This window comes from Tetrahymena thermophila (assembly GCF_000189635.1).
Source record: "Tetrahymena thermophila SB210 genomic scaffold scf_8254747, whole genome shotgun sequence".
NCBI lineage: Eukaryota > Ciliophora > Oligohymenophorea > Hymenostomatida > Tetrahymenidae > Tetrahymena > Tetrahymena thermophila.
Window position 1 is genome coordinate 867,212 of NW_002476507.1, and position 27,635 is coordinate 894,846.

Consider the following 27,635-nt stretch of genomic DNA (forward strand, 5'->3'; position numbering starts at 1 on the left):
AAGTTTAAGTTAAGTGTGTATTATGAGTATATGTAAGAATCAAACAAAATCAAAATTTTTTAATTTTATAATGATTTTTGTAAATAAATTAGTAAAATTTTAAACATTTGGTTGGAAAAGATTGTTATTTAAAAAGATTCAAAACTAAAATCTAAATCTTAAAATTTAAATTACACTAAAATATTTGCATATGTTGTTTGTAAAGTAAATGTAAACATTAAATATCATCCAAAAAATAAAAATCTTTATTAAAACATTCTAATATAAAATTTTTCAGAAATGATTTGTTATATTTTATTTATGTTAATTTATATGAATAAAATCAGTTAAAAAATAAAAAAAAGTAACAAGCAATATTAAATTAGAATTTCATAGAATTAATTTTTTAACACCAAATTTAATTTAATTAAGTTGTTTGTAAGCCTAAATATATAGATAAATAAATAAATAGATAGATAAAGCGATAGATAGATAGATAAATAGATAAATAAATTGATAATAATATTAGATAAATAAATATATTTATATATTTTAAGACTATTACATTCATTTTTAAATAATTTTTGCTTGAAATAGTTTATTATTAATACATTCATTAAACTTTCATCAGTATCATGACACAGTTTTTACTTTTAAGATATCACTTTAATCTTAATCCTCTTCTTCACTTCCCATTACGACTATAACTTTATTCCCCTTCTTACATAAATTTAATTCTTTAGCACGATTGATAGCATAATCTATAAGCTTTTCAATACCTAAATTTTAAGAGTTGAATTATTAACAAGATATTCAAAATATTTTTCATAGAATATAGAAAATAAAATGTAACCTTAAAACGAAGGAACTTTGAGACTAATAATGCCATGGCTTAAGGTTAAAGCTTTGATTGTTCCAGGTTCATTGCTTACAACAATCACGTGAGCTGTTGGTCTATATTTAGATATTAATCTAGCCATCTCTCCATACATTGTAAAAACAACAATAATAGGTGCTTTTAAATCAAAACTCATTTATACTGCACTAGTTGCCATACTCTCAGTGTCAGAAATTTCTCTAATTTTATAAAATTGGATATCAAATTACTTAAAAAAAAATTTCTTTTAATTAAATATTTTATTTTAAAATAAAGTTTAAATGAAGGAAAAATTTAATTTCTTTTATATTTATTATATTGACCTTATCAGTTTTGTTCTTTTGAAAAAGTTGTCTGCATTATTGTAACACATTTCTGCTTCTCTAGCAATTTAAGAGGTAATTTCGACACATTCACAAGGATATTACCCTACAGATGTTTCTGTAGATAGCATGACAGCATCTGTGCCATCTAAAACTGCATTAGCTACATCACTAGCTTCAGCTCTAGTTGGTCTTGGATTTTTTACCATACTTTCCATCATCTATGTTGCAGTAATTACAGGTTTACCAACCTTTTTATATTAAAATGAGCAATTATATAACATTCAAAATATTATATTTACTTCAAGACAGCGATCTATCATCCATTTTTAGGCAACGAAAACTTTCTATGCTGGGATGACCATACCTAAGTCACCTCTTTTATTTAAAAAAATAAAAATTAATAAAGAATTTACTTTTCATGCCTAGATTAAAATAAAATCTTAAATTAAGCTTTATTTAAAATTAATAAATGATCATTTTTTCATGCTAAGATTTAAATAAAACCTTAAAATAAATAAATAATTAAACAATTAACTAAATAATTAAACTGCTTAGTCGATTTAATTTATTACAAACAAAATAAATTAATAGTATTAATGATTATACATACCTTGCTACCATAATACCATCAGAACTTTTTAAAATATCTTCAAAGTTCTCCATACCTTCTATATTTTCAATTTTTGCTATGATTTTAATATGCTCCCCTCTAGGAGATAAAAGATCTCTTACATATTCAATATCTTCCCCACTACGTACGAAAGATACAGCTATAAAATCTACACCTTTTTCTAATCCTTATGAAATGATAAAATCTTCATCTATTAGTATTAATTAAAATTATTAATCATTTTTAAATTGTATTATGAAAATACCTTCTTCACTTATTGTTGGCAAATCTATTTTAACACCTGGAAGTCTTACATTTTTTACTTCGTTTAAAATTCCCTCATTTTCAAACTAGACAACAATATCAGACTTTTATTTATTAAAAATAAATTAATTTTAATTTAATAATTAATATTTTGTTTAGCTTTTATGCTAATTAATGAATTCATTTTTTATGTAAAAGTGTAAGTAAATTAAGTTTATTAAAATAAAAAAGAGTAAAGTAATGTTTACCTCATTTACTTCAACAACATGAGAATATATTGTATTATCTGATAATAACACATGTTATCCAACTTAAACTAATTTTGAAAGAGCTATAGAACAACCTATCCCTTACTCATCTCCTTCATATTCTGGCTGCTCATCCACTTTTTATATTAAAAATCTATTAAAAGCTGTTAATAAAATTGCAAGTTTGCAATTTAGTATTCAATATAAAGTTGGAAAAAATAAGTTGCTGTGACTTAATTTAAAAAAATATATTTTCAATTATTTTATTTTCTATTTTTTAGTAATATAATGCTAAGAAAGACCATTTGAAGCCATAAAAACTATTATAATAAATAGTTCATCTAATTTATCAGATTACTGTTATGATATTATATTCTATTAAAAGTAAGAAGATAATTTATAAAAGACTTGCTTACTTATTTTTAATTTTTATCCTTTCTTTATTTCAATAGGTTTTTTATCCTTTAGTAAAGAAGTTCTAATATCTGGACCCTACATTAAATATTTTTGAATAAGAATAAATACCAAATATGTTCATTTTAAAATAATCATTTTTATTTTTATTTATTTATTGATAAATTATCAAAATGTTAAATATATTTCTACCCTTGTATCTAACATAATAGAACATTGAATGCTTTTTCTGAGTTTGAATGCTTATTTCAAATTGCTAATTACTGTTTCATAAAACTATTTTAAATGAAAATATTATTTAAATAAAATAACAAACTTATTTTAAGGAAATATTTTTTTTTAAAACTATTCAATTAATCCTTGAGTTCACATTTTATAATAAATTTATCAAATTTACTTGCTTTAATCCATGACAATAAGTAATTCTTGCAACATTCATTCCTGAATCAAGAAGCTTGCATATCATTTCTACACTAGAGCTTTAAGGGCTATTTAGAAATAAATAATTGCATAATTTATTATATGTCGATCTATTTTTATTTTAATATATTTATAATAATTACCCTAATGTACAAACTATTTTGGTTTTTCTTTTTGAGTAATCAGTTTCCTTTAAAACCTTATTTAAATTGAAATTTTATCCAAATGTGTTCATTCCTTTTATTGAATTCTATATCTATTTTAAAATGTAAAAAACTATTTCTATTTTGCAATGTGGAATAAAATCTACTTTGGTCTGCCTTAGCTATCTTAAAAATAGTGTTATGATTTGCTATAACTTTTAATTATTTTGAAATATATATTTAGTTTTGCGTTTATATCTGTTTAGATAATTCACTGTATACGTAATATAGATTTACTTAATTAATATTTTATGATATAGTAATCTTTAAACATTCACTTTAATATAAGTATTACAAATTTTTAATAGTAAATTAAATCTTCCTATATTAGATCAATTTGCCTTGGTATCTTAGGATTTATGACATACTATTTCATAAAAATTTTTGTGTTCAGAGTTCAAAAAATAATAATAAAAGAATACCTTAGAAACAACAAAAACTTATGAGAAACTCATTATAAATTGATTTATAGATTTTTCTTATCTAATAACAAATAATTTTATTTACCATAATACTTTAAATAGATACAATTTAGTGATTAATAAATACTGGTTAAAAATGATTCTTTCTAATAAAATTTTCAATCACATAACTTCATTATAAGTTTAAAAGCTAAACTATTATCAATTAATTATATATGAATAATTATTTATAATCATACTAAATTTGTTCTCAAAAATGATATTTTTTTATTATAGTGAGTATTAAAAATTGGCAAATCCATAATTGAGCTTTTCTCCATTTTTTTACAAGATTCTTACAATATTTCTAAGTAAAATATAAAACTTTATATCAAAAAATCATTAAGAATAATATTTATAAAAATATGACTTTTTAAATTTGTTTTTAAAATAAAATGACGTTAATATCTTTTTTTTATGCTTATTTGTTTGCTTTCATATTTAAGATCAATACAAAAATAATAAATAATTTTTTAGATGAAATATATTTGTTTGTTTGCATGAATATGTATGAATGTATGATAAATGATCTGATAATTAATAGAAGGAATTAATTATTAAAAATTGAGTTGTTGTAAATTTTAATGTAAAATTTGTGATGATTTATCTAAATGAAAATGGATGGCAATTTTAGGAAAACTTTATGCGTTTATAATTAATTAAATAGTTAATTAATAAATTTTCAGGTTATTAGCATACTATAAAGTAATCATGATTTTATGTGATATATAAATTAAATATTTTTTCTAATCAATCAATCAATAAATGAATGAATATGTTTCTTTATCAATAAGCCAATTTCCATCAATTTATTAATTTTTTGATTTAGTGTATGCATGCATTAAATATTAAGAAGGAATAGAGTCTTACTCTTTTTACAAAAACACATAAATAAAAAGAATAAAAGCAAACAAAAAAAAAAAGCAAACAATTTATATAGAGAATAATATTTAGAGTAGTAAACAAGTAAGAAAGTAAGTATAAAACGCGAAAATAGGGGTATAATTTCCTAATTTACAAAATTAGAAAGTAAAGAAATCGAAGGAGTAAGCTTAGAAAAGCAAATGTCATAGAAATATGATGGAAAGGAAGAATAAAATATAACTACAGCAAAGAAATATTGTATACGCTCTAAAAATGTTTGGATACAAGAGAAATCAGATTTTTTAGATGCATACATATTTGTTGATGGAGAAATTACAGCAGAAGTCTTATGCACTAATTAATAATAGAGGTAAATAGAGGAACTTTTAAAAACGTTTCCTCTTCACCAAGACTATGGAGATTTATATATTTTTCCTGGACTAATCGATTTAAATGTTTCCCTTCATATAGGAACTGATTGGGAAGAGATTGAGTAGACAACTGAACTCTATCTTAAAGGAGGCGTAACTACTATAGCTTGCTAGCCTTTACTGACAAACGAGATTTATTTGAAAGATGAGCTTGTATCTATAAGGAATAGAAAGCAAAGGATTTTAAATAAGTCAAATACTGATTACTGCTTTTTTGCTAATCTCTATCCTGAAAATATTTCTGAGTTAGAACATATATATTAAGAGCCTGGTGTAGCTGGCTTTAAGGTATATACTTATACTATACAAATTTAATTTCTTTTAGTTATACAGTTCTTCAATTTTTTTTTGAAAATGGATGGAGGGAAGATGAAGACAATAAAAAGCAAGAACTTTAAAAATAGAATAAAAATCTAAAAATTTAAATAGGATTTTCATTAAAAATCATGGAACTTTTCATTAGATATTTTAGATATAAAACAATTTAAAGAATATAAAATTCAATTTTTCAAACAATCAAGAGTTGATTTGGCTACAAATTTTAATATCTTATTATTCTAAATGGTTTTATAGCTGAATAAATCAATAGATTTAAATTTCCTTAAATGCAATCTATATCTTTCCAACATCATTTTATTCCAAATTAAAATGCCTATTTTCTACAAAAAAAGTACTAAAGTTGATTAGCTCTTGTGATATTCTAAATATTTGGAGTAATTATTGAATAAATATTAAAAACTTTCTAGTATAATCTGACTATTTCTTACTTACTGACATAAATTGTTTAATTATTTATTGATTGATTGATTTCCAACTATTCAGAAAATAACTTATAAAAACGAAATAGATTTTAAGGCAAATTAAATCATGATTAAATGTTAATTAATGCTGGACAAAATATTTCAATTATAATATTTTGGTATAAAGTGGTACTAAACAATTTATATCATAGAAAAATAGTAGTAAAATTAACGATATTCATACTCTATCTAAATTTGAATTTTCTTCTCTTCCAATTATTAGAATTTTTTCAAATTAATTAAAGCTCCCACAAAATAATCTAATAAGCATTCTTCATATCCAAGCGTTTTGAGTAAATATTTTGTCTAGAAGATTGTAACTAAAATTTAAATCTATGATATCTAAACTAATAGTGACTTTTAAAATTCTCCCAAAAATCTTTCAAATTTTACCGCAATTATTTCAAAAAATAAGAAACATTTTCATATGTTTGGCTAAAATTCAAAATTATTTAAAAAAGTAATAAAATCCATAATCCAAAATTATAATACGAATTAATTTTGACTAAGCAATTCATTTTTCCAAAATAAAAAAAATAAAAACATTCTCATTTACTTAAAATATTTTTTATAAAATAATTTTAATACATAAATTTCTTTTGAATTATAACAAGATATACTTGACTTCACCTTTCTAAAATGGAGCAGGATGGGTAGAAACGAAGAGAGACATGGATTTTGTTTTAAATAAATTAAATTAATTCAGATAAAAGTTAGAAACTCAAGATATATCTCCAACTTTAATTGAAAATTAGTGCTAGAAGTAATTTTAGTGTAATCATAAGAATTTGTTAGTTACCTTCCATTCAATAAAGAGTGGTGAAAAAGAACTAACAATAACATCACCTTTAAGATAGCGCAAAATAGAGGAGAGATGCGATAGAACAACTCAAATTAAGCGTACATAGGGAGATTCCATTCTTGGTGAAACCTAAAAAGGAAAAAAAAAATAAGAAATCAATTACGAAGATGATTAGTTCGACAGCTTAACTGTAATTAATTATATTTAACTCTTTTATTGTAAATAATAGAGTTGATAATAATTCCTTTACAACGCATTATAATAAAAATTAATTTTTAAAATTAGATGGGTCAAATATCAGAATGTATTAATGACAATATCTTAAATTTTTAAAATCAAGTATAAAACTCTGATGAAGAATTAAGTGCTTAGGATTTACATCCAGAAAATAATAAAAGCTTATATGAAAACCCTTTTAAGGAAAATGAGAATAACTAAGCTAATTTAAATGGAGATTAGCCACATTACAGCTCACATTCAAATAGGGAAAAATTAATAAAAATGTATGGAAAGGCTTCTATTAATTCTACAGAAAATTTGTAAATTTAACTTTTATCTAGAGCAGAAAGAAAAACTTACAACAACCAAGGTAAATAAATAAATTGCTAGTTAGTTATCTTTTATTGTTTTTCTGCAAAAAAATAGTATTTAACAATTTTTTACTTTTGAGCTAATAAGAAAAAATTTCAGATTTGTAATAAAAGAAAATTATTATTTTTCATTCCAAATTTATTCACCACCAATTTCTAATTTTAGAACAATTTTCACTACACCAATTAATTTAATAATAAGCAATTTCAGATGCTTTTTAGTGTAAGATAAATTATATTCAAAATCTGTAAATTTTTTAAATTTTGCTTTACACCTATTTGTAGCATGAATTATATTTAGTTTATTTTTATGAGTATGGTTATTAAAGTTAATTTTTCATCCAAGTTTTTCTAAAATTTAATAATGAACATAATTATTTTTTCTGAAAAGAATGCTTTTCATAATAAGTAACTTATCTGATTTTAGTGATGAGTTTTTCTAGTGCATTTCATTTAATATTTTAGTATAACTTATACTGATTTAAAATTTTAAGTTATAACGCTTTATTGTTGTCTAATGCGTAGCGTTAATTATTCTCTGTTTTATTTTAGATGAAAGTGATGAAGATGATGAAGAATACCTCTCTTCTGATAGCAAACTGAGTGAAGAATAAGAATAATCATCATCAGGAAAAGATGATAGCAGCTCATAAAATGGAAATAATAATCTAAAAATACATCAATTAGATGAGACATGCAGTCCTACTTAAGAAAACCAAGCAAAACTTGAAAAAAGTACTTCATTTTGCTCTCCTATTAGCTCACCTTCATCTTAAAGATATGATACGATGTCCCCCAAAAGTGAGTTATGTCAAAAAGAAAGTAGAAAGGAAAGCCATGAAAGTTCTGATGAAATCAAATTCTAAGATTAAATTCCTTTTCCAGCATAAAATTAAAATACTTATTCTTATGATATAGAACCAACTAATAATATAGATTCCATCAAAAATACTTGCAAAGTAATTAAAATGTAAAAGGTATAGCAAGATGATTGCAACATTAGTTATCATAAAGATGAAGATAAAGCTGGAAGTCTGCATCAAATAGACGAAAATGCAGAGTCTGCTAGGGATTCTAATTCAGAAAATGAACATGAAAATAGCTTTAACTAAAATTAAACATACAAATAGGTACATAAAAAATCATATAACGATTATAGTGAAAGATCTGGTAGTGGATGTAGCAGCTACATATTAGCATATAAGACAAAAAGTCTAATTAACTCAAAGAGAAGTTCACATGATATTACCTATATAAACTAAAATTAAAATAGTGAAGGGCCCTAGATAAAATTAATAAGAGACATGAAAAGAGGTTCATGTGAAAAGGACTCTCATACTTTTATTAACGATAATACACACACATTAAAAAAATCGAATTTTAGAGCATATAACAATGAGGTAAAATAGCAAATTATATATTAAAAAAATAAATAAATAAATAAATAAATAAAATACTTAAAATCATATTCCTATATAAAGGTTCAGTCAATGGTAGAAATAAATAAAAGTGAGAACAGCTCTCCTTCTCTAAATGCTAGATCTTCCAAACTATTTGAGAAAAGAAAGAGTAGGACTTTAACTGTTTAGATTGACTTAAAATTAAACTAAGACAACAACAATTTGGGTAAATCTCAAAATAATAACGAAGATGAATCTGATTAAAACATGCATGAACATATAATTTGCTTGAAAAGTTCAGGACAGATAGGAGATGACCAAACATCTTGCTAAAGTTTTAGGGATAATAATAATCACGAATTTGGAGGTTTCTTGACTTAGTAAAATAATCGCTATAATATTCCTCACTGCAATAGTTCTATTTTTTTAGCTAAAATACATTAAGAAAAAGAAGATTGGAATGAAAATTAAATATTCAATAATGGATTTAAAGAAGAATATTCCACTCGAAAATAGAGTTCTGATTCAGGTTCAAATCACTCTATCGGCAATCATTTATTGAATTAAAGTGTTTCATCTTTAACAGGGACAAACTTTAATTCACAAACTATCGTACTTAAGTAAAACAATGATAATTCCAAGCTATGTGAATGTTATAATCAAAATTGCAAATGTCTTCACAATAACCAAATATAAAAAAGTTCTAAGTTTAATTAAGATTACCTAACGTTTTTAGCTTTTCGTCCTCCTTATTGGGAATATTTTGGCATTCAACTGATTAGAGATTCTCTTGAAAAAAATTTGATATCCAGCAAAGTTAAACTAAATGTAGTTTTTGCTAATATTGGAAATTCAAACTCTATGTATAGAATAACAGTTCTAAAATAAGACCTAGAAAAGAAGAATAAAAACATACATCTATTTTCTGAAACTACAGGAGCTTATCTCTTTTTTTCTTCTAATAATATCCACAACGGTTCAACTATATTTAAATGTGAGCCACCAATAGGTGGAAAAGAAAACAAAGAATTTCTTATCAACGCATCCAAACTTAATATGGTTGATACAGTTAGCAGCTACCATTTCCCAGTTGAATATAAATTTAAATGTATAGAAGATGGAGATTTTCGAAAAGCATTTAGTGGTATATGTACTGCTGGATTTACTTTGTAAGCCACATGGACAGCCTTATATCAATCCTATAAAAATATTAGAAATAAATCTCTTAGCAAGAATAAAGATGAAGAAGGAGAACTTAAAAAATTAAAAGCTCTTTTAAATTATTTGGTAAATATGTTAAGTGCTAAACCAGCAAAAATTCTTAGCATCCATAATATGAAAGGATCTATTCAAAAAGGCAAGTATGCTGATTTTGTAATTTGGGATCCTTTCTCAGATTGTCAAAGAATAAAAATACCTCCTTCCTATCGCTTTAAGTCAGTTCATATCTTTGATAAAAGAAAGGTTTATGGGCATGTTTAAGCTACTATATTAAGAGGAAACATAGTTTATGACAACTAAAATTCATCTTCATAAATATTTTTAAAATCTCAAGGGAAATTAATAACTAAATGTGGTGTAAAATGAATAAATGAATGAATAAATAAATAAGATATTTTCATTGTATCCAATAAATAATCTCTTGTGAACAAAAATAATTACTAATCAACCATATTTCAATTAAACTAAAACTTAAATAAAATTAGTAGCAATTATTTATTAAAAATACTAACAATCAAATTTAAATTATAACGACTTATTTTCTCTCTTCAATAAATTTGTTAAATAAAACCTAACTAAGAATTTAAAATGTGTGATTTAATTAAATATTACAAATTAATTACTGTCACTTTGATTTAAGCAACAACAATATAACTTAAATATATAAACATAAAATGAAAAAATTGATTGATTATCTTTCACCCTTGCTTGATTTAGGCATTTTATAATTTTTGATTTACATAAATGCTATTTCAAGAACTAACTAAATAAATAAATAAATTATTATCTGTTAAAGGTAGTAAATAGTACTTTCTTTATTTAATAATTTAAGAAATTAATCTTTCTTTTTATTTCACAACATAATTAAAAAATGTAAAAAACTTTATTTTACTTAAAATATTTTCATATGTATATTTTGGTTAACAAAATTCATTAATAAATCTTTTTTTAAAATACTTTTCAGCATCTTTAAAAAAAATTTCTTTCCTTTTTTTAATAAAATCTAATATTTTTTTATTTTAGAATTTTGTTACATATCTTTTGTAATAAATTTCTACATATAAAACTCAATTAAACAATTTATTAATTAAAAAGTCTGCATCTATTTTATTTATAACATATATAAAAATATAATAAATAGTATAACCTAATGTATATTAATATAGCTAAGATAAAAATGAAGTTTTTTACAGTAAAAAAATAATCTTGAGGAAAATTTTAATTTTTTAACACAGACTTTACAATCAAAGTATTTTGTAAAAAATTTAAAGCTAAAATTTATTTGGTTATTTTTAAAATACTTATTTACTAATAAACTTAACTGCAAAAAAAAAAATACTACAATTAGAAATAAGATAACTAAAAAATTTAAAAAAACAATTGATTTTATTTCTCAATCTTGAATATTTTCATAAATAAATTAATAATTTAATTTGTAATCACCGATAAATAATTTTTAAAGATTTAAATATTAATATCATTTTAAAATTTATCTAAATAATTAAAATTATACAATAAAATTAATTATCAATTAATAGAAAATATTTAAGGCTGATTTAGAAAAATTAATATTTAATAGAAATTAAAAACTATATTTTATATTTAAATTTTTTTATTTAAAATAAATTTATTTTAATTTACAAAAATAAAGTTCATTCTTTCGAAGCGAATTAACTTTTTTTCAAGATCATATAATCTAAAATATAAACAATTTTTTTAATTGGTATTTAAATCACTAAGAAATTGAATATAATTATCAATAGTTTTTCTAATATTTAGTAATATATATGAATTGATTATTTTATTTTATTTAAATAAATTGCTTAAGCAAAAAGAATAAACATTAGAGGTAAGATTACTTTCAATTCAAACATACTATAAATTGCCCATTACATTAAAAAGTTTACTTAAAATTTAATTATACATATAATTATTAATATAGGTATGAAGGATAGACTTTTTAGTTTTAGAATTGTTTCTAGAATTATACTCTTAACCATAATAATTGGGACTATTATGGTTATTTATAATAAATAATAAGAGAACTTTTTAGCAAACGAAACTTCCTTTTTTAAAAAGAATTAGCTAGAGTCAAATGTATTATCTTATACAGAGTTGAATAAAAAGTGCATGTAGGCTTGTTCTGATGCTGATGGTATCAATTGTGGAAAAGTAAGCAAAAATTGCTGTAAAAAAAGAGGTTGCTTAAATAAAATATTTGGAGAATATTGCACTGATTATATAGCTATAATAGGATGTACAACTCCTTCTTGAATTTTTAAATATTAAAATTTAAAATATGTTGAGTATATTTGTCATAGAATTTTGTATGCTGTTTACTTGGAATAAAAAATAAATTATCTGACATTAAAATCTAATATAAAAAATATTCATACGAATTATTTATTTTGACTTTCTTGTAATTTTTTAAATTATTAAAATAATTTTCACAATAATTGGTACTCATCCAAGATTATTTCTTTTAAATCCCTACATTTTTCATTTAAATATATAATGATTAATATAATTTTAAAGGCTTTATCAAAAAATTAACTCTAAAAATACAGTAAAATTATGAATAAGATATTTGAAAACAAGAAAAATATTAATTAGTTTTCAGAAGTCAATATAATAATATAAAAAATTTAAATGAATAACATTGGTTAAGAATTGAAAAAAATCTAATTTACTTTAATTAGATCAATATTTTATTTCATATAGCCGTTTATCAATATTCCAATATAAATTGATTTTTCAGCAAAATTAAATAATATTTGTTATAAAAAAATTAAGAGATAAAAAATATTCATCAATTATTTAATAGAACTAATATTTATATTAATCTGACGATGTTAATACATATATTTAAACGAAGATTTAAATTATTATTTTAAAATAGGATAATTTACTAAATATCAATGAAGGTATAAAATATAATTGATTTTGTAAATTTTAAGTTATTCAAAAAATATATTTCATTTTTATAATTTTGCATTAAAAGCTATTGTAATTTTCTTTTGTGATAAAAACAAAACTCACTTATATAATTATAAAAATAACTGTTTAACAAAATATTTTATTAATATAAAAACTAATTTATTAAATAAAAGAATATAATTTATTAATTTTAAAATTTTTTAATCATACTTAATTTATTAGACTAAGAAATATTTTTGAATTTTGAGATGTATTTTTAAAAATTAATAGTCTCAAAAAAAATTATTTATTGAGGTAGTTTTTATTCAGTAATGATTATATCTTTGCTTTATTATTTATTTTACATCTTTGTAATACTAATATTTATTTTAAGGAAACTTTTGATTACTTATTTGTAACAAATTTATTTTTTAGCTAAATGAATTAATTATCAAAGTAATGTTAGCATTTTAACTGAGCTAAAATTATATTAGTAAGATTATTTTAATTTTTTTTAGGAATTGAGCTACTATAATATATGTTGCCATATTGAATTTAACATAAATTTACTTTACCCTGATTGGTATTATGAATAGTTTAGATTTTATATGAAAAATAAATTAGGTTTTATTTATTTATTTAAAATTTGTTATTATAATCATAATATTTTTTGCTAGTAAAGTTGCATGAATAATTTTTTACAAGGTTATATATTTCTTTATTTGTTTCTTCTATAATTTGAAATATTTAATAAGCTTAGCATTTCTTAGACCTTAATTTTATCAATTAAATAATTCTGGACAATATAATAAATATGTTATATGATATCGAATAAATATTTTTAGCGTTAGATTCAATTTATTTAAGCTTACATTGACTTGTTTAAAAATATTAAGATGAATAGTAATTTGTCGATTTTACTATCATTATGGAAATTAATAACTGAACAAATATTTTTTAGTAATAGTATCTTCAAAATAATTAAAATTGAGGTTTATTTAAATAAATACAGTAAATTAACAAAACAATTGCTTATTACTAATAAAAATTTGCATATTTAACATAAAGAAAACAATAATTTTTAAGTATAAAAAAAATCAATTTGGCACATTCGATTTCATTTTTGTTCTTTAACAAAAGAGTAATCTGGTATACGCATAACAAATTTTAAAATAATTTCGTTTTTCATACAAAATGAAGAAAGTTATTCCTAGAATATCAAGAAAGTTTCCTGAAGAATTTTACTCTGAAGATCGCTTAAATGCAAAGTCTTAAATGCTTAATGATAATCAGTTGTCTAACTCGTCTAAGTATAATAATGAATAACCTTTATCAAATTCCCCTTCATAATAAGTGAGTACTTTCGAAGATGACACCTGGTACGAAAAAACAGCCAATTTCAACATTAATAACAAAATTATGAGGGTTTCTTAATCTCAAGATAGTATATTTAAGCAAAGTAAGATAGAATAAAAAAAGCAAATGGATTTCACTTTTTGTGCCACAGAAAAGTAAAAAAATCCAATGTAAATACCCTTTAAAATACTTCCTCCATTGCTTTAGAAATAAAGCAAGTAAATTTAAGAATATGAAATACATCCTTTAAATGTCTATTAATTAGACAGATTTGTAAAGCCAATGATATCAAAGGAGAAATAGCAAATGAACTACTCTGAAATAAACCAAAGTGAAGCAGATTCTAAATTAGCAAACGATTAAACTCAAGCTTCAGAATTTAAAAATGGAAGGAGAAGAGAAGATGATTCAATTGATAAATAAATTAATGAAAATGAAAGACAAAGGTTTTAATCATTATGTTAACCAGAAAAAGATCTTTAAAATATAAAAATAAATATTGTAAATATGATAGGAAGGAGCAACTTTGTCAGCTAAAGTTAAATTCTAACCACTAATCAATAAAAAATCTTTACAAAACCGTCTCCTGTAAATATTTCTTTAGTATCCAATTCCTCTGGGTTAGAAAATATTCATCCAAATATAAGCTGTTCTAATATATAAATTGGCTAAAAGGAACAAATAAAAAAAAGTAAAGTTACTTGAAAATTTCTTACAATTATTCAAAAAATAAATTTTAAACACTGAACTTTGCTATTTTATTCAAATGCTCTTTCATTAATTATTTTGATTTTTATTAAAAAAATTGATTAATTAATAATATTAAAAATAAATTCTTTTGTAATTTTAATTGATGAAAGATGAATTAATTTATTTATAAAATGAACTTCTTAATTAATAAAAATTGAATTAACAAATATTTTCAAATAAAAAAAGAAAAATAAATTGAAAACAAGACAAGATAGTACTGTGCACTACCTTGCTCATAATCAGTTTCTAGAGGCAGAGATCCCTTAATTTTATAACAGAAAATGTCTACATTAAATAATCCAACAAGGCAATCATACTAAAGTTTATTATAAGGAGAACTTAAAATAAACTAAAATTCATTTTAGCTAAATAATATAAATTGCCCTCAATTAAATGACTAAAAGGATGAATTTTTAGCTGAAGAAAATCGCTTAAATAATTTCTAAAATGTTTAAAGCTAACAAAATGAAAATGAATTTATACAGAAAGATTTAAGAAATATTTATCTCTTAAAAAATAATAACAATTTAAAATAGTAATTGAAACAAGCTAGTGAATCTTTAGACCCAAAAATGGTTAATAAAATAGAAATATAAACTAAAATATTAAATAATTATAAAATTGCTTAATTACCTTTACTTAATAAATTATAAAATAATAGTACAAAACTGTCAAGAGAATAATATTAAATTTTTAACACATAAAATAATAATTTATTTAAAAAACAATCCACAAACACAAATAAACCATTCAACAGTATTTCATCAAAAATAACTGATACATCTTGTTACTCAGTGGCTAATGGCTAATGTATATCCAGAAATCCTTCACCTCTTATCCTCTAATAGAAAACAAAGCTTAATAATTGTTCTTGCACTTATATAAGCAATAATTTAAAAACTGATCAGGATATTAGTATTTTATCTTTTAAAAAAATAAATTACAATTAATAATTGTAAAATTCTCCTAAAACGGAGCCTGTAAAGCCAACATATTAAATAGATATTAACTAAAACTAATTAGATAAGCTTTAAAACCCTGAGTGGTTCTATAATTAATTAGGGAGACCTAATCTATTATCATATTAAGAGAAAAGAGAAAAAGCTATTTAGTACTACTAACGAAACATTCATTCTCAGCAGTAAAAATAAAATGACCAATAAAATACAAATTAAAATAATTTAAGATAAAAATTAGTTAGAAGAGAAAATAATTCATATAATAACAATTCAAATAATGATTGCCATATCTTAAATTTAAAATCTGAAAATGCTTTTTTGGGATTAGCCAATGAAGAGATTTTAATTGAAAATTGAAATTATTAAAATTATATTAAAAATTGATATATAAAATACTTTATCACTTATACTAACTTCTTTTATAGTTCTTTAAATAATTATAATACATAATATTATCTTCTCTCAAAATCTTAACTTTTTACAAGAATCTATTGTTATCCTTATCAATTAAAATGGGCTTATTAATTTATAATAATAAATTTATAATTTTCCAAAAGAGCGAATACTTTCACACATAAATCAAATATTTTGATTACCTTCATTATCTTATTTCCTAAAATTAAATTTAAAACATTTTACAAATTACAAAAAATAAAAATTTTAAATGACATTTAATAAAAATTTAAACTTAAAATAACTTTTTTAATATAGAAAAATAGATTCTGATAGATTTTAATGTTGAATAATAAACTGAATAATTTTATTCAGTATAATAGATGACTATGTTATTTATTTGTTGAATGAACAATATCATTATTTTTATATGAAACTTAAAAAAGTTTTTAAATTTCGTAAAATAATTGAAAATAAATAAATTATAAATCTGTTTTTGATCATCCCCACAAATACAAAAATAAGCTAGAGTATCTCATATAATCATTTAATTACATTAAAAATATAAAATATATACATATATTAGAAAAATCAACACTCTCTCAACTCTTTAATAGTTTATTGGTTAAATATCTAAGGAAAAGATACACTTAAAAAAATTTAAATATTTCTTTCTAAAAAGTAATGCATTTTTTTAAAATCTTAATTATATAATCTCCAAGAGCTAAGATTGAATTTTCTATCTTCTACTTTTCTATATAAATTTACTGATAAATTAACAAATTTAAATATTGAGTTATATTTAGTATTTCAAAGAATACCAAAGCTTACATTAACTAAAAATAAGATTACAACATATACTACTTGGCTTATAATTTATATAGATCAGCTTATTTACTTAGTATTTGTATAAAAAGATTAATAAGATGTCCGCTTTTGATATTTAAGATGACACTCAAGAAAAAATAAATAATAAATACGAAAAGGTAAAACTTTTAGGTTCTGGAAATCAAGGTAAAGCCTATTTATGCAAGCATGCCTAAACAAACTAGTAGTTTGTTATTAAACAAATCTAATTAAGCTGCATGAGCGATTAAGAAATTCAAAAACAATACAAAGAAGTATCTATCTTGAAATCTTTGAGTCATCCAAACATCATAAAATATTAAGATTCCTTCTTATTTAAGAAGAATTATTTATGCATAGTCATGGATTACGCAGAAGGTAAATAATTCAACATTCAACTTTACAAAAATGCACACAATTGCTTTATTTAGAAGCAGAAACCATCATACAAACAATTATAATATGCTTTTCATATTCACTGAAGAATAAAAATAAAAATTTTTGCTACAAATATGGATTTCATTTTTAGAAATTTTGATAATATAGTGTATTAGTAGTTTATAGTTTTAATTAAAGATTCAATAGCAAGTAAATGCATTAGTGGAGTTCATGGATATTATTGATGATTACTAATTAATTATCTTAGTAATCAATCGTATATTTATTATTGTTATCCAGTTTCTTAATTAATTTTTAAATCATAAAATTTAAAAATTGAAAGATTTTACAATCAGAGTATCTAATAAATCATTTATTTATCAATAGCAACAATCACAAAAAAAAATTAGCATTTCAATGATCAATTTTTCATATAAATTTTATAATATTTAATACTTGAAAAATTATAAAGATGTATTTGAGATTTATCTTTCATTCCATACCTCTGAATCTAAATTACGGATTATTCTTTATAAAATTTAAATTTATTAACACTTCTTTATTTCAGAAACTCCCTATCGAAATCTTGCAAAAATATAATCCTCTCTTTTAGATATTTAAATATCTGAAATATAATAATTAATAAATTTAAATAACTAAATAAGAAGTAGATTATTTTATAATTATGAATTAATGACTGACTGCTATAATAAATTAGTTTACATTTTATAAATTTATTTTAAATATTTAAAGGTGGTGATCTAGAATAGAGAATTATTTAAGCATAGAAAGCCAATACACTTTTCGATTGCAAAACTATACTAAAGTGGTTCACTTAGCTATGTAGTGCAGTCAGATTCATTCATAATTAAAAAATCATTCATAGAGATATTAAGAATAGTAATATTTTTCTTGATTCAAATGATAACATTCTTTTGGGAGATTTTGGGATCTCGAAGAAGCTTCAGAATCCTAAAGATAAGGCCTCTACTATTATTGGTAAGGATCAAATATTTGTTTATTTAATTAATTAAATAATTTAAATTTTCTAATGAATTAAAATTTTATTTTTAATAAATTTATAAAGGAACACCATACTTTATGGCCCCTGAAATATGTAATCAGCAACCTTATACAAATAAAGTAGATATATGGGCTATAGGTATCGTTCTTTTTAGGCTAGTATATTTAAAATACCCTTTTGAGGGATTTGAAATATTTCATCTGATGCTTGCAATATCTAGAGGATAGCTTAAATTTCCTTAAACTCCTTCCTCACCTTTAAAAAACTTAATTTAAAAACTCCTGTAAAATGATCCTAATAAAAGGCCATCTATCGAACAAGTATTTGGTAAAAGAATATACTTTTATTTTAAAAATAATTCATCGTATTGTTTTAATTAAAAAACGAAAAAGATTATTCTTAATATTAACTTTATAACTTTTTTATATTTAAAAAGAATTCGAAGAGATTAAATAGTATCTTGACAAATCTAGATAAGAAAAACAGATTAATTAAAACTAAGTAATAGTTTCTTTAATTTCTTTTCAATTATTTACCTTAATTAATTAATTTATTAATTATTTAAAATTTAAATATTTAACTTAATTTTTAGACCAGATTGAACTCGTGCAGATAAACTCGATTGACTAAAGACATAAGCACAGGAAATTTCGAGCTTTAATATAATCGAGCATAATCACCCTCCTTAAAAAATATTCAAAAAAGCGAATAAAAATTGTTTGAATTTGCTGTTTAAAACTAGTAGAATATCTAAAAAAATATTATACAGAGGCAGATGAGTAAGCATTAGGCGAGAGATATATCACCTGGAATATAAAAAAATCAGAATGTATTGATTTATTTAATAATTTTTAATTGTTTCGAATTTATTAGTCTCAACATTTATTTATTTAAAAAATATAGATAAGTAAATTGCCTTCTCTAAAATCTCCAAGTTCTTGTCCTTAAAATAATTCAAACTCTAAACAAAAGATTTAATATAATGTTGCTTCTTCCCCTAATATTATGGGAAAACAGAATTTTGTAAATTTAAAGTACAATTCTAATTTAGAAAATGAAAAAAATTTTTTAAATAATTTAAATAATAATTATTCGCCTAAAAAATTGAATAAATAATATTCTGACTGCAGTACTTCAGATAGCAGTAAAGAAACACCTAAAGTCTTATTTAATAATCACAAAGCTGATGAACTTTCACCAGTAATTTAAATATAAAAAGTTATGAGAAATAATTTATTTGCTAAGGGCTCTGAAGGATAAGTAAGCTCAAGTTGTAATAACAACCCTTTTTAATAGTAAAATTTCTAGCCAAGACTAAAATTTAGTGCAAGAAAATACAACAATGCTATCCGTTTAAGTGAACAAGTTGTTACTAATACCCCACAATTAAAACCATAGATAATATAAACTCAAGACAACTCAACTCCATAGTATTTATTTGCTCCTTAAATTAATATCCCTTAGTCATAGCAACAGTAATAACAATAATATACTCCAATAATTATAAACTACAAACAGCCTAAAAACGACATAAAGACAAGACCTTCTCTGAATCTTAAGTAATAGTTTTCAGATAATTCTGTTTCTGTGAAGGAAAATATTCACTAATAGAACTAGTATATTGAAGCAGTAAAAAAGTAAATGAATAGACCGAGTAAAGAATTTTAGGTCAACTAATTGCAAGGATAGCAATAACCATAAATAATACATTAAATATTTAAATAACCATAAAAAAATCAAGAACCTGAGAATTTTTAGTAAGCTGTGCAAGATTTTCATGATGTAATGAAATATTTAACTTTTTACAAAATTAAATAGGAAATAAAAATATTTATTTTTTAAATTAATTAGGATTTTGAGTAAAATTAAGAAGACCAAATGATCTGCTCTTTAAATACAGTGCTTTCTCAAGATTTTATAGAAAATAATTAAAATATTTAAGAGAATAATTCAATTGAGAAGACTAATATGCTAAGAATCTTCAAAAGAAATAGTAGTAATAATTACAACAGCTAAAACAGTCACCAATTACAAAACAATGGAAGTAACATTTTAAATCCCAACAACAATAGCAGTGGAAATTATGCATTTTAAAATAATATGAGTGGAAGTAGTAGTAATAATAGCTAGAACTTTTACAACTTTGGTGCTAATTTGATATCAAATAGCAGTAATTTATTTAATAACCAAAGCAATAACTAGATTCCTTAAAGCTTAGACAATAAATAAAATCAAGATTAGTACTAAGATATTTAAGAAATGTTTAACAAGAACTCTAATTTAAAAACATCTTAAATGCAATTAGAAGACATAGAAAATGAAAATAATAATTAGTAGCTGCTTAATAACTATTAAGATGATAACCTAGCTATATCATATAACTATACAAGATCATCTTTGTCTGACATAAACTCTATTTTATAATCAACTTAAAACAAAGAAGAAATAGTAGCAAATCCAGAAGAAATAATAGAGGTAACTATCTATTTATTATACAAATATTTTTAATAAAACATTTCTCTAATATATTTTTTTTTATAGTAATTAAAGCAATAATTGATACTATTATTAGGCGAAGAACTATTTTTCTAAGTATCTCATTACGCCACTAGACTCATTTTACATTACGATATTTCTAAAATAATCAATGAGAATATGCTAAAGGATAACTTCCTTTCATAATGCAAATAATATAATTAGGCGAGTTAGCTTATGAATGTTGATCAAATAGTATATAACCTCTTAAAAATTGTCAACTATGAAGAAAACAACATTTTAATAGGCTGAAAGAGTTGAAATAAAAATAAATAATTATATTTAAAAATAAATTCTTCAGTACAATTTACCTTTACTGGTCTAACAAATTTTAAGGTTCATTAAACTGCTTTTTGAAATCACTAAGAAGAAAATTTAGAAATAATCTATTTAAAAAATATACTTACTATTTTTCTACCTTAAAAATTTAAAAAAATTACTTATTATTTATTTATTAAAAAAATAATAATATTGTAATCAGTTTTAAGACAAACAAAAAACTACTAGAATAATCATTTTAATCTAATAGCATATAATATCAATCAATAAATTAATTTATTAAATAACTATTTATTTTAGTTTAAATTATCCAATCTCTACTAAATTTATAACTAACTAAATAACCAATTCACTCCTTACTATCTTTAATTTTAAGTATGTATTTTTTTTGAAAGATAAATGTTGTATAAGTCCAAAAATAATTTTTAAAGAAAATTAGGTGTAAAATATCAAGCTGTTTGAGCATTATTTATTTTTAAAATGTTTTGAAAATACCTCTAAAAATATAAATTAAAATTATATATTTGCATACAGTTCTTCAAACAATTTTTCATAAAAATAGGCAATTATTTTCCAAAATTAGCAAAAAATATTACTACAAATGATATGTATTACATATTTAACAATTTTTATCATTTAAATTTACTAATCAGATTACTTAATTTAGAGTATAAAATTCATTTTTAGATTAAATACTTATTTATTTATTTATTGTCTATTTCCCAGAAAAAAGTTAGTTTTTCATAATGAAAATTATTCTTTTATTTTATTAAAAACCATTTTAGTGAGTGTATTAAAATTAACAATATAGTGTTCTTTTGATTGCTAGGAAATGTGCTAAGGCTCATATTCTTATATTGTTTTAATGCATTTAAAGAGTTCTTCTTACGAAAAATTCACAACCTTCTACTTCAAAAATTACTTATCATCTTCAGTAATAAGATTTTCTTTAGATTAGATTTATTATTGCAATCCTATCACAATACAGTTGTAATTTGAAGATTTAGGAGGGTGAATTATAGTTTTTTTGTCAAATATTAAATTCTAAGGGAGAGCTGGTATTTATTGAGCTTTTTTTAATCCTAACAAATCTTGCTTTTTCCCTTTCTTTATAGCCTTTGCCAATTTTGCTACTCCTTTAGAGCCTCTTTTTTCTAGATATTAAAAATAATCAACATATTTATTTTTGTAAATTTTTTATCTTTTTACCTTTTTTATCTACACTTAAGGATGTTTTTCTGGAAGGAATACCATAAGATGATGCATATTAATAGTTTTAATTTCCATTTGTTTAAATCAAACTTGAGTTTAACGAATCCTTCACACGATTGTATTTTCTTTTTTTAATTGGAACTCCATTCTCATCAAATCTATAATGAGCTTTAAAAGGTAGAAGATGCTCCTTTAATGACTTTTTTGATAATCTTTCCAATCTTAAAGATGCTTTATATATGTCACTATTTTCTTAATTGTAGATTCTACAATTACTCCAAATCAGATTAAGATCGTTTTCAAATTCTTTATAGCCTACATACTTTAAAGATAAAAAATGGGAATTAATGATTTTAAAACAGGTTTAGAAAAGATTAAATATTATCTAAATATAATATGAAATAAAATAATTTTTGTCAGAATTAAATAGAAACGATAGTTATTTTGCAAAAAATATATTCTAAAATTAACTTAAATATAATTTTTGTACTAATTTTACCTTTTTAATTTTTTTTTGCATGGTTTATAAGTCCATAGGCTTTGCTATTTTCTTTGTATAATCAAAAAACAGCTTAGTATCAACAGGAAGATAAAATATTTGCTAAGGATCCTGAACTATTATATCGTTTAGTACATTATTTAATGCCACTGTTAAATCTAATTTATCTTTCTTGCCTTTGCTCATTTTTATTTAAGTATTTCACACAACCAATTTATGTAAAAAGTAAAGTAAGAGAGAAAAAATGAATTATAATTTCTATGTAGAAAAATTCTTCTCTTGCCAGATGAGTTTGTGGGAAAGTGAAAAAATTAATATTATAACAAAATATATTCAAAGAATATAAGTATATATTTAAATAAGTAAGTACAATTTCTTTTTTCAACTTAATTACAAATTTATATGCACTATAATGAAAGGACAAATCATTTTAAATAATAATTTTGTAATCCCCTATTTAAAAAAATATATTTATTATTGAATAAAAGGTCACGATAATAATTTTTTTCAGTATCCTTGATAGCTAATTAGAGTAATTGTTAAGTAATTAATATTATAAATAATTAGTTATAGTAAATCTATTCCTGCAAGTATTAATTATCAATTTTATTTCTCTCTAAAATTTAATAAAACTATTAAAATAATTAGCAAAATTTCAAGTTTATGTATAATTCTTATTGAATAAATTAGATAAACATTTTAAGTACTTTTTATTTTTAGGTAGAATTATATCAGAGAGTAAAATCCAAATTTTAATTCAATTCCTTTAATATTTTTAAAATTATAATATATGTATACTAGTTTGACTATCTTAACTTTTTTAATTTTTCAATTATATGCAAATAAAGAATTCTTTTAATGATCTGAAAAATTGGGTATATATATACATTTGATAAAACATCTTGTCTTACATCTAAAAATTTATGTATTTATTTAAGCCTCACTTTTAATTATTATCTATGAGCAAGCAATAAATTTAATTTTTTAAATCTTAATATTTTTTATCATAAAGTGAAAGCACAATAATATTAATTTTCCACGATTTGACAAAATAGTTAAGGAAATTCTCTTCAAGTGTTTGCATCATCATATATTTGTATTTTAAATTAAATATTTTATTGTCTACAAATTTAAAAACTGTTTTTATATTAAATAATTGCTATTTCAGCAAGACTAAACTAATTTCAGAATAAAAAGATATTGTAGTTAGTGAATGCTCTGAATAATACATTTATTTTTATAATAAATATTTTCCAAATTAAAAATTTTAATTTTATTTTTATGAGAATATGTTTAAGAAACTAAATAACTCTATTTTATAATTTATTAAAGGCCTAAAAATGATAAAAATATTTAAATTAATTTAAGAAATTAGATTTGATAATTTAATTGCAAATGAATATACTTTAACATATAATATATAATATATATGAGTGTATAGATTATCAATGGTTGTTCTTTAAAATTATAAATTAAATTTTTTATAATAATTAAATTGTTTTATTTAGATTTAAATATATTTAAAAAGTTTTAAGTGAAAGAAAAATTAACTCGATTCTTTAATGTATTGTTTATATTATCTGGCCAAATCAGCAGGAGTATAGCAAGAGAGAGTAATGCTAGCATTTTAAAATAAGCTATAGATAGATTAAATTGGAAAATGAATCTTTGTTTGAGAGCAGAGAATTTAAGTTTTTTGTTTTTTTTTATATAGGTGGATAGATAAATGTTCTTTCTGAATGTAAAATAAGTTAGAAAGAATTATGCAAATTTGAATGAAGTATTAATTTTGTAGTTCTGTTCAAGTAAGAAGTTTATAAATAAAGAAGAATTGAAATTAAAATCTAAGTAATAATTAGTTATGGAGTTTTCTATTTATTTTTGATAAATTTTAAGAAGATTTAAAGTATAAAATAATTTTATTGCTTAGTAATTTTAATATAATTAGTTTATATATTAGAGCTTTTTTTATATTTTATTTAGTTGATTTTATTGTCAAAATTAAGATCATTTGCAAGAAAATAAAGATTTCTTTTTAATTTTCTTCTTTATAAATTTAGCATCATATTAGTTATAAATATTATAGAAATAGTCTTGATTTTCTTCTAAAAACTGATTATATTTACTATCATCAAACCCCAAAAGCATTAAATGTTGAATGCATTATTCTTCATTTCTTCTATTTCCATACCATTATTTTAGAGTTGCGGTACACTTCACTATAATTTTTTATTATTTTTCTTCTATCCAATCTCTTCCCCAAACTTTCTATTGAGTCACCAGTCTTTACAAGTGATTTTACTGATTATTGTAGCTACCTAACTCAGGTATAACAGCTTAATAGCTACGTCCAACTTTGGTAGCATAGTCTTAGTTACGGATGTATAGGTGTGGAACTTATTACTAATCCAAGTCAATTTCTTATTGATTGATTTACAATTGCTATATAGCTGCAGCATTATTGTTGGAGTTTTCGAATCCTGACTCCTCAATATTTAGTTCTTCATCTATTTTTTCTAAATTTTATTCTGAATCTAATGAAGAAGTTGAATATGTTTTTTCATTCTGAGGTATATTTTTACTAAATTAAGACTTTTTGTTTGGAATATTAGGAATGCTTTATTCATACAAATTCTCAACAGAACTATTCAACTCAGCTTAAGGTCCTCCTCTAAGAGAGGCTTAGCTGGTTTACTTATTAAGATTTAAAGATAATATTTATCCTTGTAACTCTGCTTACTCAAAAGAGTTTGACTCTAACTCTATTTGTGAAGAATTTTAATTACTGTTTGAAGTTTCATCGAGTTTTAGATTAAATTAATTTTTATTAGCTCTCTAATTCTTCTTTTAATTATTGTTATTGTTATTATCTTTTTTTTATTTTTTGTTTTTATCTATCTAATTATCATCACCCGCCTCTTGAATAGTAGATGATTTGCCAATTAACTATTTATTTTTACTTCCTTTCAAAGATTGTTATCCTTTCTAGCTTTCTTCATTTTCTTGCTAAAGTTCTTTCTCATTTTTAAGTTTTGAACTACTACCATCTTTTATATTTTAAGTTTTTTTAGATTTTTTTTCTGGGGTTTATCCAAATTTTTCGTTTTCACCATCTTTTTTATTCTATTTAGTCTATGGACTTTCTTTTAAAGTTAGTAATTAGTCATTATTAGATATGACACCAGCTCTCGTAATCCTTTAGGTTTGATTTTTAATAGATCTATCTTTGATATGAGGCTATCTGATATGATTATCTTAGTGGTCTTCATCTCTTGTAGAAGCATCACTGTCGTCATATGATTAGTTAATTACAAGAGCATCTTCATTCAAACGGGAGGAGGTGGGGGAGCGTTTGGTTTGAGATCTAGTCTGAAGAGCTACTTTCAAGTTTTCATTAATACACTTGTCTTTTTTAGTTTCCTCTTGATTAGCTGTGCTCTTTCTGCTTTTTTCACTAGAAGGCTCCTGTGAACAATCATTTTAAGATTTTTTTAAAAATTTTTTACAATATTATGTTTTTAGCAAGTTAAGAGAACTTTCTTTAATTTAGGACGAATGGTTAGTGTTGGAAGAATTATCTTAATACTTATTTTTTTCATCTTAAGTATTAATGGCTTTAGAAACTGTATTAATCGAAGTCTCATTGGCCTTAAGAGAGTTACTTTTATTTGATTTCCCTGATTTACTTTGTATTTTCTACTGAGAGAACTGAGTTTCATTAGTGATTAATTTATTCTATTGTGTCAAATCTTCTCCTTACTGAGCTTTTAATTCGCGCTCTTTTTAGGACTTTTGACGAGTTTACTTAATATTACTAATGGGTTTATCCTTTAAATCACCTTTAGGTAGATTCTCTTCATCAAACGAATTATCCATACCATTTTACTTTGAGCATTGTTAAAAACCTTATTTCATTTTATTAGCAACATTACTTGAATGATTATCTTTTTCAGAAGATTTTTTCTATTACTTTGATACATTAGGTTTATTACCCCCACTGCAATTTTTTTCTGCAGTTGTAATTATTTTTAATGAAGACATAGGGCTAATTAGTTCATTTGAATGAGAAAGTGATATACTGTCAATTTTACTGTTTGACCCAGTTAAACTGAATGAGCTTCCTTATATGTTTGATGTAGAGTCATTTTTATCAAAAGATGTGCATAATTTCTTTCTTTTCTTTGTACATCTCATCCAAGGAGCTTCATAAACTTGGTCATTCAACACGAGGTTATCATAATCCAGCACTTGCTCCCAGTCTATATTTTTAAAGCGATTTCTCTTTTTCTTTTACTGTGACTCCTAAGTTGAGAGCTCTGGCATGTCATTGAGAAGTTTGTTTTCATTACATTTCAATTTATTTATCATTTTAAGTTAGGGTTTTTTTTAAGAATCTGTCATTTCTTTTGTTTTTTTTTCCCTCAATAAAAATAATCAAAAGAATTTTTTTTTTTTTTTGATTTCTGTAAATTTTTGCATTATAAAATATAATAAAAATTTAGCGCTTCTCTTCCCCATTTCAATCGATCTATTTAATTAATTTAATTAGTGATTTATCATTCTAAGATTCTTCTTTCA

General features: G+C 22.3%; 7 protein-coding genes across 7 annotated transcripts; 4 read left to right on the plus strand and 3 right to left on the minus strand. All coding sequences in view use genetic code 6, as the record gives it.

Annotated features, from left to right (window-relative positions):
* Positions 1 to 612: 612 nt before the first annotated feature.
* On the minus strand, positions 613 to 3,707 carry TTHERM_00145990 (pyruvate kinase complex alpha subunit; the record flags this gene model as incomplete). The annotated part of the gene is made up of 12 exons (XM_001011238.2): positions 613 to 758; positions 833 to 1,056; positions 1,180 to 1,430; positions 1,482 to 1,557; positions 1,793 to 2,003; positions 2,058 to 2,160; positions 2,305 to 2,441; positions 2,721 to 2,796; positions 2,911 to 2,994; positions 3,116 to 3,206; positions 3,282 to 3,375; positions 3,449 to 3,707. The coding sequence occupies 12 exons, from the start codon at positions 3,705 to 3,707 to the stop codon at positions 613 to 615; spliced, it is 1,752 nt and encodes a 583-aa protein (XP_001011238.2).
* Positions 3,708 to 4,866: 1,159 nt separating this feature from the next.
* Positions 4,867 to 10,276, plus strand: TTHERM_00146000 (amidohydrolase family protein; the record flags this gene model as incomplete). The annotated part of the gene is made up of 5 exons (XM_001011239.3): positions 4,867 to 5,385; positions 6,512 to 6,889; positions 6,985 to 7,288; positions 7,842 to 8,689; positions 8,771 to 10,276. 5 exons carry the CDS (start codon positions 4,867 to 4,869, stop codon positions 10,274 to 10,276), a joined length of 3,555 nt encoding a protein of 1,184 aa, XP_001011239.3.
* A 1,578-nt stretch (positions 10,277 to 11,854) lies between these two features.
* Positions 11,855 to 12,184, plus strand: TTHERM_00146010 (transmembrane protein, putative; the record flags this gene model as incomplete). The annotated part of the gene is made up of 1 exon (XM_001011240.3): positions 11,855 to 12,184. The coding sequence occupies one exon, from the start codon at positions 11,855 to 11,857 to the stop codon at positions 12,182 to 12,184; it is 330 nt and encodes a 109-aa protein (XP_001011240.2).
* A 1,656-nt stretch (positions 12,185 to 13,840) lies between these two features.
* TTHERM_00146020 (hypothetical protein) lies at positions 13,841 to 16,248 on the plus strand (the record flags this gene model as incomplete). Its single annotated transcript, XM_001011241.4, has 2 exons — positions 13,841 to 14,873; positions 15,119 to 16,248. Exons 1-2 carry the CDS (start codon positions 14,021 to 14,023, stop codon positions 16,246 to 16,248), a joined length of 1,983 nt encoding a protein of 660 aa, XP_001011241.4. The 5' UTR covers positions 13,841 to 14,020.
* A 591-nt stretch (positions 16,249 to 16,839) lies between these two features.
* TTHERM_00146030 (plant dual-specificity MAP kinase kinase family domain protein) lies at positions 16,840 to 21,319 on the plus strand (the record flags this gene model as incomplete). The annotated part of the gene is made up of 9 exons (XM_001011242.3): positions 16,840 to 16,965; positions 17,202 to 17,508; positions 18,262 to 18,507; positions 18,596 to 18,859; positions 18,969 to 19,033; positions 19,125 to 19,361; positions 19,436 to 20,314; positions 20,384 to 21,007; positions 21,074 to 21,319. The coding sequence occupies exons 2-9, from the start codon at positions 17,211 to 17,213 to the stop codon at positions 21,317 to 21,319; spliced, it is 2,859 nt and encodes a 952-aa protein (XP_001011242.3). The 5' UTR covers positions 16,840 to 16,965; positions 17,202 to 17,210.
* A 768-nt stretch (positions 21,320 to 22,087) lies between these two features.
* Positions 22,088 to 23,243, minus strand: TTHERM_00146040 (bromodomain protein; the record flags this gene model as incomplete). The annotated part of the gene is made up of 3 exons (XM_001011243.3): positions 22,088 to 22,500; positions 22,556 to 22,880; positions 23,058 to 23,243. 3 exons carry the CDS (start codon positions 23,241 to 23,243, stop codon positions 22,088 to 22,090), a joined length of 924 nt encoding a protein of 307 aa, XP_001011243.3.
* A 1,821-nt stretch (positions 23,244 to 25,064) lies between these two features.
* TTHERM_00146050 (hypothetical protein) lies at positions 25,065 to 27,458 on the minus strand (the record flags this gene model as incomplete). The annotated part of the gene is made up of 1 exon (XM_001011244.2): positions 25,065 to 27,458. One exon carries the CDS (start codon positions 27,456 to 27,458, stop codon positions 25,065 to 25,067), a length of 2,394 nt encoding a protein of 797 aa, XP_001011244.2.
* Positions 27,459 to 27,635: the final 177 nt, after the last annotated feature.